General features: G+C 44.7%; 2 protein-coding genes across 2 annotated transcripts in view; both read right to left on the bottom strand.

Moving 5' to 3' along the window:
* The window catches only part of Gpbp1 (GC-rich promoter binding protein 1), a 722,682-nt gene that overhangs the window by 326,986 nt on the left and 379,102 nt on the right, over positions 1 to 16,594 (bottom strand). The window lies entirely within an intron of this gene.
* Map3k1 (mitogen-activated protein kinase kinase kinase 1) overlaps positions 1 to 16,594 on the bottom strand; it is a 64,483-nt gene that overhangs the window by 15,322 nt on the left and 32,567 nt on the right. The window contains exons 2-9 of the mRNA XM_052159417.1: positions 15,242 to 15,392; positions 12,064 to 12,264; positions 8,719 to 8,919; positions 7,965 to 8,081; positions 7,434 to 7,582; positions 3,549 to 3,670; positions 2,955 to 3,036; positions 2,477 to 2,660 (exon numbers count right to left, since the gene is read on the bottom strand). Coding sequence (XP_052015377.1) covers positions 2,477 to 2,660; positions 2,955 to 3,036; positions 3,549 to 3,670; positions 7,434 to 7,582; positions 7,965 to 8,081; positions 8,719 to 8,919; positions 12,064 to 12,264; positions 15,242 to 15,392 — 1,207 coding nt within the window. The remainder of the gene's footprint in view (positions 1 to 2,476; positions 2,661 to 2,954; positions 3,037 to 3,548; positions 3,671 to 7,433; positions 7,583 to 7,964; positions 8,082 to 8,718; positions 8,920 to 12,063; positions 12,265 to 15,241; positions 15,393 to 16,594) is intronic.

Below are 16,594 nucleotides of genomic sequence, written 5' to 3'. Positions count from 1 at the left end.
TGGGGTTGCAAGTACATCAACACACTCAGTTTTCTACAGGATGCTGGACGTTAAACTCAGACTCCCATACTTAAAAGGCAAACACCTGACTAGCTGAGCCATCTGCCTCATGATGGCGAACTTAGTGTCTGAACTTAGTGTGAACATCTATTGGTATAGCGCACTATGGCCCAGAACTCCGGGACTCAAGCAATCCTCCTGTCTCAGCCTCCCAAGTAGCAGACTCTGGAGGTCATTTCGTCCATACTCAAAGCCTTCCAAGCTCTACCCTCTGCTCCTGCTTCTCCCCTCTAGTTGACGGCCAACAGCATCTGGGGAGAAATGGGCCCCCCCTAGCTCCCTGACTGCCAAATTCATGGGATTTAGAAACTTTGGGAATGTCTACTGAGGCCTTTCCAGATTACACTAACTGAGGCAGGGGAGTTACGGTAAATGTGCTGAGCTGAGCACCAGCTCAGGGGCTGAGGAAGGAGAAATGAGCCCATCTCCCTCTGCTTCCTGTTTGTGGATGCAATGTGACCAGCTACTCTAGATCCTGCTTGATCCAGCTCCGGCCTTCCCCCATGATGAGTTGCATCTCTTCAGTTGTAAGCTGAAACAAATCCTTCCCTCTGTGGTTACTTCTCCCAGGTATTTGGTCACAAAAACAATAAAAATAACCAAAGCACTATAGCATTTAATTTGAAATGCTAGTTACTTCAACACTTAGAATACAACATACCTTTATACTCAAGTTTGGTAATCATGCAAACTAACACAGAATAGCTGCAAGTAAATTCTAATAACTAGGTAGCTTCATTTTCATAGTTTGGTTTATGCTTAAAAACAGTAAAACCCAGGCTGGGACGATGGCTCAGCGGTTAAGAGCACTGACTGCTCTTCCAGAGGTCCTGAGTTCAAATCCCAGCAACCACATGGCGGCTCACAGCCATCCGTAAAAGGATGTGTCTGAAGACATCAACAGTGTACTCACATTTAAAATAACACACTAACACTGAGAGAAGAAAAAAACTATAAAGAACTCCATATTTATACATGATTAAAATACTTAATAGAGAAGGGAGCTAGGTTTTGTTAAAAAAAAAAGAAAGAAAAAGGAAAATCAGGAATATCAGTGGTGTGGAGACTTCAGGTCAGAATATTTAAGAGATTAAAAGCCACAGACGTTTATGTAATTTTTGTCCTGTAGAAAGAGGTTAAGCAGGTGGGAACAGAAGAGAAAGACAGGACTAAAGAATGCTTTGCTTAACCAAAGGGCAACGATTTTCCAGAGCTAATCTGTGTGGCTACAGCCCTCGCACCAGGTCCTAAAACCTCCTCTACAGGAGAATCCTAAGTGGTACTGACCTCATGACCAATTAACAAAAAAAGAAGCTTAATGTCTAAGACACTGTGTGTGAACACTTCTAAGTGGTACGTGCAACACACTTTTGGGCTGGGGAACAACTGGGACACATCTGCATGTGTTCTGTTACATAGAAGCTCGAAGGAGAATAAACCAGCGAGCCACAAGCTTCCTCACTGCCTCGGCTCTCATCCACCTTACATGATGCCCCAAGATGGAAGCAAAACACAGCTGGTGACAGCCTCATGACATGGCATCTAATAGCTGAGAACCGCCAAGGAGACGTGCCTATGCAGGGCACTGGTCACAGACAGAAGTTACGCCATGTCTATAAATCCTGTGGCGCTGTATCAGATTGTAAGGAGCGGGCGGTTAACAGGAAGAGGAGGTTTCAAGGTTGCAGAAAAAAGGCCACAATGCTTAAAGGCAGCGTTTTCTATAACAGACATGACATGAGCTAATGTACCTCACAAATTGCACAGCACCCAGTGGCCTGCCAACTAGCAGAATGCTGATTAGCTGACTTCGTTACTATCTCACTGTTCTCTACTGGAAGCACTGGCTGTAGAGTCTACATTTAAAAATAATGCAGTAAGCAGTCAGCAACCGAGAAAACAACTTGTAAGCTGACCTAAGTTCGCTGAAGATGCAAAACCATTCCGAGGAGGTAAAGGCAACCCAGATCCCAAACCCAAGATAAATCTGGGTCCTCATGAGTGCTCTCAGCAAGTGCCTGTTGTATGCTGTTGTATACAAGTGTGACATAGGAAGGAAGGAGAAGCTGGGTGTACAGAGCAGCAAATAGAATCCTGGCAGAAACACCTACCGGCTCCAGGGATTAAATGGGGGAAGTCAGCTCTGGAGAGCCGCGCTTCCCTTTCTTGCACAGCTTCTTAGATGTCAGATTAGGAAGAGAGACACATCTACACAGGTGAAACTACAACAGAACTTTAAAGTGTAAGTCGTGCAACATGTATATAGAAAAGAAAAACCCAGAAGTCAGACTCAAGGTTTTAGCATCTAAGAGTCACACGAGCCAAGTGTTTTTCTGAATTAGAACCAGCTGAGGGCGGGGAACAAACCCAGGGCTTGGCCGGCACGATCCTCTGGGAGTTACACAGAGCTGCCTACCTGAATCCACGGCTCGGCCAAGTCTTTGTAAGCAGGAGGAATCTGCTGGGTTCCGAAATGAGTAAGGTTAAAACTGCTTTCCTGGTTCCTCCGCTGTGACCCCGCAGCAGGCTGCTGCGGGGAGGGCGGCTGCTGTACTGCTCGCAGGGAGGCGGGGGAATCCACAGGGCTCGATAACTCATGGCTAAAATGAAAACTCACAAGACTTAGCTGCAAAATATTAACAAATATAAGTCCCTCCCCCTTTTTTCTTTTTCTCTGCCTCTGTCTCCCAAGTGCTGGGATTAAAGGCCTGAGCTACCATTGCTCCCCGCCCCTTTTTGGGACCAAGTTTGACTGTAGCTCAGGCTAGCCTTGAACTCCTGCTCCTCCTACCTCAGCTCCACCAAGAGCTGGGATTACAGGTGTGTATTACCATGAAAGCCTAGAGAACATCATTTTAATTTTTTGTTAAACATATACAAATCAAAATTGCTACCTGTAGAAGTCATGGGATCGCCACTTAGATCTGCAAAGGGGACATATTAAAGGTTCTCTATTTCTTCTACATTCTTCTGCCCCTGGAAAATATAAAGGAAGAATATCATGAAAATGTAAATGTTTAGCGTTGAGTATTAAGTCCTACGCATTCATAATGGTTAGTGTAAGAGAGATCTAGAAGGCGCCTCATACGATCTGACAGGGTATCAACCTTAAAGCTGGCCAGTGCATTAATGCTGCTGTGCCTAGCATCCTTCAAAGCATCTTCCCCACTCCGTTCTGTGGCGAGCCTTTCAGACTCACCCTCTGGAGAGCCCGTCCAGGTCTTCCACCCTTTCAGTGCTCGCAGCTTCTGGGCTGGGAGCTTTTAAGCCGGGGTCCCTTCCATTTCCACCTGCATTACTGCACATGCACTGCTTCTTTCAGCCTACACAGATCCTACGGCCCAGTCTGTGGGAAACTTTACACGGAGCTTAAGCAGGGCTCCCTTCTGCTCTAGCCAACATCCCCACAAGCCATGTTCACCACACCCCTAAGTAAGGCAGCAGGCGGAGTGCCCGCAGGTTGAGCATGGGGAGGAGGGGCCACCTACAGATGGACATGCAGTGGTGGTGCAGCTTGTTCCTGCAGCCATCTTCACACACGGTCAGGCTCTCCTCATCCAGCATGCCCAGCAGGCAGATGGGGCACATCTGCTCCTCTTCATCCTTGATGCTGCGAGGGAAGGAGGGAAGCAGAACAGTAAGTCTCCTCTGGATATGCACCCGTTAGCCATGGGCTCCTGTTGGACACCACCATGTGATCGTTTACTAACTGTGGGGCAGTTCTTTCTTATTTCATTCTTTTTGAGACAGGCTTTCTCTGTGTAGTCCTGCATGCCCTGGAACTCAGAGATCCACCCGCCTCTGCCCACTGAGTGCTGGGATTAAAGGTGTGTGCCACCACCACCTGGCCGTTATTTCTCCTGTTAACACACAGGGATTTGGGAGCAGAACCCCGGACCTGGATTCACAGACTGTGAGTGAGTTAGGTTGTCCCTACTGTGGATGGAGGAACTACAACCCATGAAAGGACGTTTGTCTCCCTGAAATGATCCCTCTGCCTCAGAACTGAGATTACAGTGTGCCCAGCCACGGACACATCGTAATGGTCACTGACTTGGTAGATTCTAACTCTATGTATCTGCTTACCATTGATGCTCTGGATGTATTCTTAATTTTATAGTTTAAGAAACCATCATGAACATTTTTGAGTCTACTTTTTTGATATTTTAGAAGCCAAGTCACAGGGATACGGAACAGCAGAGTATCAGAAGCAAAGTTACTCAGTCAACATGTGGCCTATTTCATAGATAATGTTTTATGGACAATGGTCACACCCATTCACTTTCATATTATCAATGAAAACCACTTGAGCCTACTAAGGCATGACTGACAGTTATAACATGGACCCAGTGGCCCATTAACAAAGAAAAAGAAGCCAGCTGGAATAACAGACACTATTAGTGACCATATAACTCTGCCCTAATATTTATGTACCTATAATTTCTTATATAAATTGGCACATGTAAGACACAGCAATAAAGTAAGGTTTCCCTTATCAACATCTTTCATAGTAGCCAATAGTCTCCATAGGTGTAATTTTAATGGTTGCATGACATTGATAACGTGGACATATTTGGGGGACGGTGTAGTGCATAGGGCCCTTCTGCGTACCCCAAGTTGGTCTGGAACTCACTACTCAGCCCAAATGGCCTCAGACTCACGGTAGCTCCGGGACACTCGGGTCATATGCGTGTGTCACCATGTCTGGCTACAGTGTGTGTACGCTGTACACACATAATCATATTGAAGATGGGACATTCTTTAAATGTACCAGCTCTGGCTGGCACATGCTCTAGAGCAGAATATGAGAATGTTTCAGAAAACCACCCTCCTTCCCAGAAAGGCTGAACTACAGCGGAGTGAGCACCTTTAAAGAACAGAACTGTTGGGACTGTAGAGATGGCTCAACAGTTAAGAGCATTGACTGCTCTTCTAGAGGTCCTGAGTTCAAATCCCAGCAACCACATGGTGGCTCACAACCATCTTTAATGAGATCTGATGGCCTCTTCTAGACTGTCTGAAGACAGCTACAGTGTACTTACATATAATAAGTAAATACATTAAAAAAAAAACAGAACTGTTGCACCACAAAAGCTCCCTTAATTATGAAAGTGTGCCATTTTTCCATATATATGCATATTCATGCATATGGAAAAATATATAAATTTTATGTAAGTATTTACTTTTAAATAAAAATTCATAAATATGTTATTTTTATGATAGAAAAAGCACAAGGTCTGGATTCCCTGTGGCATCTCCACACACCAATGTCATTCTATTGTGTTCTACCTTCCTCCTCTCTACCTGGTGTGCTTTTTATTTTAGTAAGCACTTTTCAAAATGTTATTGGGTTGACTGACATGTTTACTAGCTTCTTCAACATTTCTTTTTATGAGCTGGGTAACGGTGGTGCACGCCTTTAATCCCAGCACCCAGGAGGTGAGGAGGCAGGTGGATGTCTGAGTTTGGGGCCGGCCTGAGTTCCAGGACATCCAGGACTACACTGAGAAAGCCTCAAAAAACAAAACAAAACAAAACAAAAACAACAAAAATGTCTTTTATGAATATTTTCTTCACGCATTTTTTCCTATACACTGAGGTTTTAGGATCACCTTTTCACTTTTAGTTTTTGGAGGGGTTTTGTGTATTTTCAGTATGCTTTAATCTTGTTTATTTTGAATTTTTATTGCATGCATGAGTGTTTTGCCTGTATATATGTACACAGGCATGCCCGGTACCTGTGGAGGCCAGAGGGCATCAGATCTCCCGGAACTGGAGTTCTTATGGATGGTTGTGAGCCACCACATGGTGCTGGGAACTGAACCTGGGTCCTCTGGAGGGGCAGTCTTAACTGTCAGGCCACCTCGCAAGTCTCTATCTCTATTTTCTACTTTCTTATCGTTTGAAATTTTTATAAAATTAGACCCCAGATGAATCTCCCTTTAGGTTTTCTTTTTATTATTTAGTTTTTCTAAAAAACATGTGATTACATGGAACAAAATCTTACATAATGTATTATGATAAACTCTAGTGCCCGTTTTGCTGATACACCAATGCGCCTGGAGCCCTTGGATTCTGCCCATATTAAGAATGTACCTTTGCTTACCTTAGAAACTTCTGATCTAAGCTTTAGCTACTATCTAGCTTTAAACATTTTTTTCTTTCAACAAAAAGGAAAAAATAAGTTTGGTTTCTTGATAAAGAGAGAGCAGTCTCCCCAAATCCCCCCCCCCCATCTATTTAGAAACAGAAAGAAACCTAGGACAGGAGTCAAGGACAGGAGACCACACCCTGGTCGTGACATGACTTAAACAAGTTATGCTGCTTCTTCTGGCTTCATCCACATCTAAGGAAGCCAGAAAGATCTTTTGTTTCACAAATATTTGTGTTTTCCACAGATGAAAAAAGAAATCTCTCATCCGCTCAGGGGCCTCAGCGCTTGCCCCGGCTCCCTTACTTCTGAGGCAGCTATGATGTAGGGTCTGTGATGGGATGCAGATGAGACCTCACACAGTCAGTGCTTCTCAAGCCAGGGAGCCGAGGACACGGATGCCCGTCCTCCTCTCTGTAGTAACTAAACCATCTCACTTTCATACCAAGAAGGTAGTGCCACAGAACAGAAGGAAGAGCTCCGTTCCGGAGCGGATGGGTCTCCTTAGAATACGAGTGACTTAAACACCCACATTTATTCTTTCAGGCTGCACTTCGCCCCCTCGGAGCCTGTCTTTGTCATCTTTCCAGCCAACGGAGAGTTTGAGAAGCACTACAGACGGTAAGTAGTCACTGTGTGTGATGGTGAACCTATCTGACGACTGTCCTGCCTACTTAGTGAGAACATGCTAATCTTCTCACAGATACAGATTCTCTGAAAACAGCTACGAATTAAGTACTGATGTTATCGGTATGAAAATCCTATATTTGAAAGTGATTTTTGGAAAACCACTTTGCCTTGTATACAGTTTATTTATAAAAGAAGCACAGATATTTCCTTCTACTTTATAATGCTTCAGCTTCATTATCCGTGGAACAGTGACAAAAATCTACCTACTATAAGAACAGAAGGAAACAGGGGCTTTGCTACAGAAAGAAACGTCTGACATAGCTATCTCCAATCAATTTACACCTGTCGCCTGCTTCCTCACAAGAGTGGACGTTATGCTGATTTCTAATATGTCATTTCTAATGCTGCAGTGTGGAGAGCGACATGTCTTCACCTGACCTTTAAGAGCCTTTACCTTTGTTTTGAACATGAAAAGCCAAGATTCAACAATTACATCATTGTATAGCAATTTCATTAAGTAAAAAAATAAGAGAAACTCCTAAAATTACGATGTGACAGGATATCAGCGCTTGGCTCCGTGACAAGTACAAACCTGTTTTCTGAACTAGATGTGGATGTGCTAGACGATGACAATGTGTGACAGTTTGACATGCGTGAGACAAACTTCTGGATGGTGTTCCGAGATGGAGCTTTGATGCGCGAGCTACGCCTACTGTGGTATTTCTGGAACAAACTCTCAACCTAACGTTGGAAAAAGACAGCGTCAATGATATGGATGCCATAATTATGCACATGAAGAGGTGAATTATTCATCTTTATTTGCATAAGGTTTGCACAAAGCTGTTTAGGAGCTTCGAATATAAGACAGTAGTTTACTAAGGACAACGATTCTTACATCAGGACAGAGCTCACTGCCTTTTACAAGTTAGGCAAAGGCAAACCAAACCGTTTGTCACTTGATAAAACACTAAAGAACCTTTCAAGGCAACAGATAATTCTTATGTAGTTTCCCATGCCCAACACGGTCACTGTCTATTTAAATTCAGTGCTCTTGGTAAAATTCAAGATGTACCATACAAGTCTGTTGCCGATACCACCCTAGAGTTGTATATTAAAGAATTACCTCAAAATTTTTTAAAGTTTTTCTCCATAACATGGGGTCGGAGGGCTCCAGCTGAAACACCCGGAGCATGACAAACAAGAGATGGATACAGAATGTCCCACGGCCACAGCTGCAGTTCTGAGAACGGAAAGAAACCCCGTGAACAAATCTGTGAGAACCCACCTGTCCATCCTGCTCTCATGCTTCAAGTCTATTTTAATGAATTAAAGTTTCTACTACCATTCTTCATCCTCCTCACATAAAGACACAGATATCTCCATGCATTAATCTATTTTCAATGAATGTATTTGATAGGTTAAATTTATTTCATCTGGGGCACTAAGCTACAGTAAAAACATCATGCATAGCCTAGATGCATTTTAAACTCACCATAACTTGCTAAACAGAACTCATCTCAGGTGAGGACCTGATAAAATCGAGAGCCAAGCAGATAACATGCTTGCAACTCTAGTGCTGACACAGGAGGATCACTGTGAGTTTAGCGCAAGCCTAGGCTACAAACTGAATCTGAAGCAAGCTAGATGCATAGTAAGACTCTTGTTGCAAAAGGAAAACAAAAACAAAACAAAAAACACGAACAGGACAAAACAACCAAAAGAAACCTATGGGGTGAAGCGACACTTGTACAGTAAAATAAAGCTGTGAATTCAGTTTCTAACCACACACAAGAAGCAGCAAAACCATTTCCTAGTACACAGGCTAAAAATGGTACCACATACCAACTAAATATAAAACAGTGTCAGACGTAGGCTACCTGGGGCCCGATGAACACGCGGTATTTGTTGTCCGGACTGTCCCCTCCGATGAGGAAGGAGTTGGGTCCGATCTGCTGCAGCAGGTACAGCCTGGCCCTCATCACCTTGTTCACACGGCGGCTCGTCTCCTCTGGGCTGTACGGTGAGAAGCCATCTGGGGACGGGGCTCTTCGGGGCGGCGTGACTCTGCCACTCTGGAACTTTACGACATTGTTTTTAATTAGGTAATTTCCTCACTTCTTGATAAGAAATTAACATCCAAAAAACGGGTCATAGCAGAAAGTCATGGGGCAGATTATAGTCCCATATTAAAAAAAAAAAAAACAACAACGCTTCGTGTATGGAGTAAAATGCTGTTACCTGACACACTCATTTTGGAAGAACTTTTAGAATCCCAGTCTTTCCTAGAAGAGATGACAAATCTTTGCCCAAGAGACAACCATATGCTCATTTTATAAACCTGGGTCTTCTAAAGAATTGTGCAGACTAAAAGCACATAGCTAAAGGCATAACTTGACCATATGCGGGCAAAATGCCGTTTCTTGCGGTGAATGTAACATATAATCTCTGGGCTTCTAGCCCCCCACGATGGGACTCAAACGCTGCCACAGACTCCTCCCTGCTACCCTTGCAGACGTTTCCTCCTTTAAAGCACCCTCTGGAGGCTGACAGCACCTCCTGAAACAAACATCACCTCAGCTCAGTGAGCTGCTCCTTTCCTCATGGGCACCCAGTAGGGATTCTGGTTGGTGGAGATGCCTGGCCTGGGATAAACAGTACCAAACCAGAAAGCTTCCCAGAACCCTCTGGTGGCGTGTAAAGTGTGCAGCTGCTGTGTCAAAGGAACGGTGTAACGGTTTCTGAGAATGTTCAATTTCCACCCAGGAATCCCACCCCCAGGTATGAACTCAAGAGAAGTAAAAACATCCACACACAAACTTGTATCCCTCACAGCAGCCTGAGGAAGAAGCAGCCCACTGGATGAGTGGACAGACAGAACGAGGTATCTGGTCACACAACGGAGTATTCAACAGTTGAAAGGAGCCTGATGTCTACTGTGACCTACATCCAAGGTGCCCGCCATGGAAGGCCATCTGTGAAAGGCGGATGCCTAGACAAGAGAGGCCAGTGATGCCTGGGGCTAACGGAGGGACTGGGGTTAACAGAGACTCTAGGTCACGACTTACTTGAGCAAAGAATGAGTCCGTGGATATGTGTGTGTGTGTGTGTGTGTCACACCTCAGATATGTAAAAAATAAGCTGTCTGTCTGTCTGTGGTTGATTAAAGCTCAGTCTGACTTCCAAGTATAGAAACAACTTCAGGCCAATGGTGCCTAGCTCATCCTTACTGTGCGTTAAAAGCAGGGTGGTTTGGGGCAAGGGGCACAGGAAGATGCGATTCTGTCTCTTTATATTCGGGGCCCTCCTTCCCTTTGGTACCTCGAGAATCTAGATGCGAGTGGATGCCCAAGAGCTCGCATGCGGCAGCTCCTGCGCTGGGCCAGCAGCCATTCCAGGAGGCAGCCGCCCACAGTCCCCGCTGCTGGCGCTTTGCAAAGGGAGCGCAGCATGAGCTGCGACGCAGCCTTGGCTTGAGCAGAGGCCGTCAGGAGCAGGGAGAGGCTCCTGTTCCCAGTTTTCAAATGTAGGAGCCGGGTCACAGTTACAGGGTATCACCAGTGTTAGTGATAAAAGTCTACTTTGGGTGGATTTCTGTGCATTATGTGCTTTAACACGGCCAGGGAAATGTAAGGTTTTCCTTGTGCTCAGCACTGTCCGCTCGCTCGCTCACTCGCTCGCTCTTCAAACACAGCAAGTGCCTGAATGTGCGTTTTTACCACTAGAGTCTCTACTGCCCCATGCTATCTTATCTCTCTGATGTCCGATTTACCATAAAAAGCCCTTTGGTCTGCTGTGATATGTGTTGATTAAAGTACACACACACAAAAGAATCTGACTACCAAAGGAAGGGGTATTCTGAGAGCCTTTTCAGAAAATCGTGCCTATTCTCTATGATACCATATCTGTCCATCACATCAACCCCAAATTTGAGCCCGAAGCTCAAAAAGGAGTCTCTATTTTCTTTACATCTATTTGCTTTATTTTATGTGTACAAGTTTACCTACATGCATGGACGTGCACTGTGATGTGCAATGCCCACGAAGCCAGAAGAGGCGTCAGGTTCCCCCACAGTGGCGTTCCATGCAGCTGTGAGCCACCTTGTGGGAGCTGGGAAGAGGAGCGAGTGTTCTCAACTACTGAGCTCTCTCTCCAGCATGGGAGGCAGCTGCGCCGTGAATATCAAACAACCGTGTCTGCTTTTTCTGACCAGCGAGTTGAATCCACATGGTGCGCTCTACACCCCGAATGGATCCTAATAATGATTTCTTTCCCACATACACTAATTACCTGGAAAATGTTAGTTTGCTAAGCAACAAAGGCAGACTTAATCATGCAATGTTAAAAAAAAAACTGTATCATCCGTCTCAGAAAGGTCTAAATACCGAGAAACCGTCAGGCACAGTGGGACTTGTTTTCTAAAATTTAAAATTTTTGCTCTGGAACCTCAAATCTTATCAATGGTTAAAAATACTTTATTTTCTTTGGAGAGTTTCATTTATTTCGCTTTAAGGAAAAACGTCTGCTAAATACATGTCTAATGTCTAATCAAGCGCTGTTGGCCAGTTTTTTCAGTGAATGGTTTTGTTCCATGAAAACAGGATGGTTAGCCCATCTTGCAACTGCACCAATTGCATATAAATGCTTTTCCTTGAGATGGTGACCACATTTAGCATGTGGCAGAAGTGCTTTATGCAAGCGTCCCATTTTATCAAGCATTTCAGGATAAATCTTTAATACACATCGATATTCAAACACATAATTTCTATTTTGTTCACGAAGGCATTCTTAAATCAAAGTAGCCCTTTTCATTCATAGACCATATACAGCAACGGAGAGCACAAATTCTCTGAGAGGGAGTAATGAAGGTGTCCGGGAGAAAATGTCCTAACAAGGCCAATTATTCACACAATGCATGTATGTTAGCAGAGGGGAACCCCGGTTCTGATGTCGTAGTCTACAGTCAGGGCGAGCTCCATCAGTTACTCACGCACTGAGCCAGGCAGACAAAACACTGTTTTTTTGTATAGAACTAGTTTTGACCTGACAGCGTCCACCGGCATCTCCGGGGCCTAGTTTTGACCTGACGAAGACCCGGGTCTTCGTCACTTGAGGTCACACTTTGAAAGCTGTACCCAGAGTGGCACAGCTGGGCAACCCTTTCTGTGCTGTGAGTGAGCCAAAGGTGACAGGCGTGACCAGACTGGGTTCGAGTCTTAACTTACAGGCACCGGGGACACTCGTTTTCGTCTCACTCCTGGGGATTCCGGCTTCACTGAGCGCCCTGATGGGGAGCTGCCGGGAGACGGGCTGCGCCGGCCCTTCGCGGCTGGTGTGGCAGAGCCTGCCTGGGCCTCTCCTTGGGGCTCAGCTGCCAAGTTATTCATTTCAGATCCATCTCCTTTAATAGGGATTGGTTTCACCACCTGAATCGAAAATAGTTCAATATTTTGCTTACTTTAAAATATACAAGAAGCACATTTGAACATCACAGAGTGGAAAATGAACTGAGTTTTAATACAATATTAATACAAATATACCAGGTAACAGGTTACACTTCATTTGGTATTACTTTATGTCACTGGTGTTGGATGACTTTTTTTACTTACACAAATGTCGTTTGTGTTTACACTAATTAAAGTTACCATACAAAATTACAGAAAAACTAATTGCTATTTATTGTATTCTCTAGCTCCTGATATTAAGGATCAACTTAGACTAGGAATCAAATGCAGAAAAACTAGCACTTCAAGAATTATTCAATAAGCCTGGCGGTGGTGGTGGTGTATACCTTTAATCCCAGCACTTGGGAGGCAGAGGCAGGTGGATTTCTGAGTTCGAGGCCAGCCTGGTCTACAGAGTGAGTTCCAGGATAGCCAGGGCTACACAGAGAAACCCTGTCTTGAAAGAAAGAAACAAACAAACAAAAAAACCAACCAAACAACAACAACAATAACAAAAGAATTATTCAATGAAACTGAAGAACTATTATTCCTTTGTATTTGGAAAAAGTGTGGGCCATAAGAACAGTAATAATGGGCATTGAGTAGTCAATACAGTTCCATCGTATTATACTATCATAAAAAATGTTATTTTATACTATTTTTAAGGTGTAGCTCAAGAATGCAGGGGAGGCTGGCAGCACAGCCTGGTGGCACAGAGGTTTGTCAGCATGCATGGGGCCTTAGGTTCAAATCTCAGGACCAAGGGGAAAAAGAAAGATTACGGGGCGAGAAAAAGCCAGGGCAGTTTCAAGCTTAAAGACCAATTTCTTAAATAGGAAACATGCAATTTACACAACCTGCTGCTGTTACCGCCATGTTTAAATATAGGCCTCTTGGACCAAATCTGGGCATTGCACGAGTACAGTGGAGGCCTGCCCTGTGTATTCCTGCAGGGTTCCCATCCTGCCTGCGTTTCACGAACCCTCCGATAACACCACCGACCTTCCGCAACGCTTCCTGTAGTCTAAAAAGGTTTGTCTGCCTTATTTTTATTTAAGGGGTATGTGCACATTGGTGATGGGACCTGAGGGTGACAGACAGTGACTCTCCTGGAGCTGCAGTTAGAGGCGTGCGCCACCAGATGTGGGGGCCAGGAGCCACCCAGTCCCTTTGCAAGAACGGTATCCTCTTTTACTGCTGAGCCAAGTCTCCACCCCTAAATTTTTTTTTTCTTTTTTGAAATTGCACTTCTTTTTTTCCTTGTGTGTGAAGTCAGAGTGTAACTGTATAGACTGGTTTCCTCCTTCCACTGTGTGGAGCTAACACTGAGAGTCTGGCCGGGCAGGAGCCTTTAGCCACAGGGCCATCTTGCTGGCCCCACCTCCGTTCTTCATCTGCCCGGGTTCTTTTACCCCTCATCCCACCCTGCGTATCCGATACCTGCTCGCCAACTGCTTTGTGTTAATTTACACACTACTTTTACTATTGTGTATAAGCCTCAAGTTCCCGTTTGGAGATTTTTTTTTTTTTAATTTAGTGTTTAAAGAAGGTTTTAAAGGCAACTGAATAAAAAAAATAAAAATAAACATAATTAGGCCTTCCAAGTACACAGTAAACTTCCTAAGGATAATTTGAAATCTGTAAGCCTCAGAATGCAGGGTGGGTAATTATGCTCAAAGATTATATGTTAGGTTGCTTATTGTACACCTCTCTTCTCTCTTTCCTCCTGTCCCATACACAGGCAAGGTATTTAAGTATTTGTCATAAAGTAGACAGTGAGAAAAAATTAATTTTAAACTATATAACATCAACAGTGGTTGGCTTTGCCATACCACACTGTAGAATAACTCCAGCTCCAGGAGCTCGCATAGGAGCACACCCTAAGCTCTGGTGGAGCACAACCTAAGCTCTGGTGGAGCACGTCCTAAGCTCTGGTGGAGCACTCTCTAACCTCTGATGGTGATCACTGCTCAGTTCTTTACACTGGCCGAGCAGAACTAAGCCCCTTCCCCACCTCTAAAAGTGTTTCAGCAAAATTTTCTCAGCTTAGTCCTCGGATTTCTCCATCCTCTCCAAAGAATAAACGCTGAAGGATCCCACCACACGTGGGCACCAGGTATGTACGTGATACACAGACAGCATGCAGGCAGGACACTAGGACATAGGACAAAATGTCAAAGCTGAACTTTTTATTTTGTATTTAGTTGATTTAATCTTAAATATGCCTGTGGGCTGAGGAAGGAGGCCAGAGGAGTGTGTGGCAGGGTTAGCCTGGAACTGGCTGGAGTGTAATGAATGTGACCACTGCCATCTCTGAGACCGGCGACAGGTGACAGGCCTCTCCTTTGCCAGAGCACGTTTCACCACAGCACCTCCAACTGTCTGCCTGGGACTCACAGCTCAGGATGCAGGGTCCTCTCCCTTCTTAACCTAGCTGTGCTTGTTGACTCCATACATTTTATTTTTGTCCCCAAGTCTATTTAATCTGATTCTCCCCCATCTCGCTTTCTAAAAGATTTCTGGAAGTACGATTCTTAGACCTTATCAGACACAAAGCATCTCAAATAAATTAGAATTTTTTAAAATTTTTTTTTGGTTTTCTCGAGACAGGGTTTCTCTGTGTAGCCCTGGCTGTCCTGGAACTCACTCTGTAGACCAGGCTGGCCTCGAACTCAGAAATCTGCCTGCCTCTGCCTCCCAAGTGCTGGGATTAAAGGCGTGCACCACCACCGCCCGGCTAAATTAGAATTTTTATTCAGAAAGTACAGTGTAAAACCTACTCAGAGTACAGACCCTGACCTTGGAGGGCAGTGTTGCTTAGCACTTAGCCAAGCACAGTCCTGTGGTGGTTTAAGGCGCTTAGTGGGCAGAGTTTTAATTATGACTTATGTCAAGGAAACGGGAAGCTGAGCGTCTCACTTCCTGTGCCGCCTTCCCCGGAGCTGCCCACAGCACTCACCACAGGGCCTCTCCTGTTCCGCCTTTCCAGCCACTCGTGCTTCCAGGCCGGCATACAGGTTGCCTTGAGTTTCTCCCTGATCATGCGCTCCTCTGGGCGGTCCTCCATCTTGTGCAGGCCTTTGAGGGTCTCTTTATTCTCCATCTCTCGACTAAAGTTACGGGAGACATAAGGACAAAGATAAACGTCAGATGCAAGAAATAATTTCTAGGCGCAAGTAAACAACTGTTGTTTTACCCGGGTTAGAGGTGCCTGGAAAGAGAGCTACCAGCCCACAGACTGAGGGAAGGCACAAAACCAACACGCATGTGAACTCCGTGTCTGGTGTGGATACCGCTCAGCGCTGCCTGCTGCCACCACCTTTAACAGTGTCTCTAAAGAGAGGACGTTCTACTTAGGAGTTGTAGACTTCCCAATAATATACAACGCGGGTCCTTTCCCAGTAGTTACCAGGACGAATCCAAAACATTAGCTACTGCTGTAGCAAAGACCGCCCACCACACCAATATTATAATATATGAGAAACATATTTTGGAAGCTCCTTACTACCCTTATTCCAGAATTTCTAAACATTTATGCCAACATCCTGAAATAACTTTTGCTACCTGAATGGTCAAGTCTGCATGTTCCCGGAATAAGAACACTGAGACAAAGTCCTTGGTATACTTCATACCTAGAGAGGAAATGACCCGCTATAGACACAATGCCAGAAGTAAGGTAATCTTTAAGCGAGGGACTTCGGGGAGCTAATTAGACAAAGTAACAGCACCACCCTCTGGAAGACCGCTAATGTCAAAGTGCACACATCTCCACTGGTGTATGTGCAGTGCCTCCCGGCAAACCCAAAGCCTGTGCCTCCCGGGGACGCCAGCCTAAGCACCTGTATCCTGGGAGAAGTACCAAGTTTTAGAATTCTAGGATAACTTCAGTAACTATTTTTAGGAAGCCAGTGAAACTAAAGAATAATGATTTTTGTCCCCTGACAGGAAAGGGAAACACTCACGAAAGCACCAGAAACAATGACCTCGAACTCACTCCTGAATACTAACTTCGAACTTGTCAGGGAATTTTCCAGTTAATCATAACTCAGAAGCAGTGGCTTGATTGAAACAAACAAAAACAAACAAATCAAAAACCCAAGGTACATAGGACCAAGGTACATAGGACCACGTGGTCATCAGACTCCAATGAAATACCAGTATCATGGTGCTAGAAAGCGCACAGCGAGCACAGTCGGAAATGGCTAGATGCCTCTGGGAAGACAAAGGACACTCTACATCTGATCTGAATCTTGCAAGTGGGCAGTCACAGGCTACAGAGCAAACATCGTGCTACTCAAAAAAAAAAAAAAAG

This window comes from Apodemus sylvaticus, chromosome 16 (genome assembly GCF_947179515.1).
Source record: "Apodemus sylvaticus chromosome 16, mApoSyl1.1, whole genome shotgun sequence".
NCBI lineage: Eukaryota > Metazoa > Chordata > Mammalia > Rodentia > Muridae > Apodemus > Apodemus sylvaticus.
The sequence above is the reverse complement of the archived record's forward strand: the minus strand, read 5'-3'. Positions and strand labels throughout refer to the sequence as shown.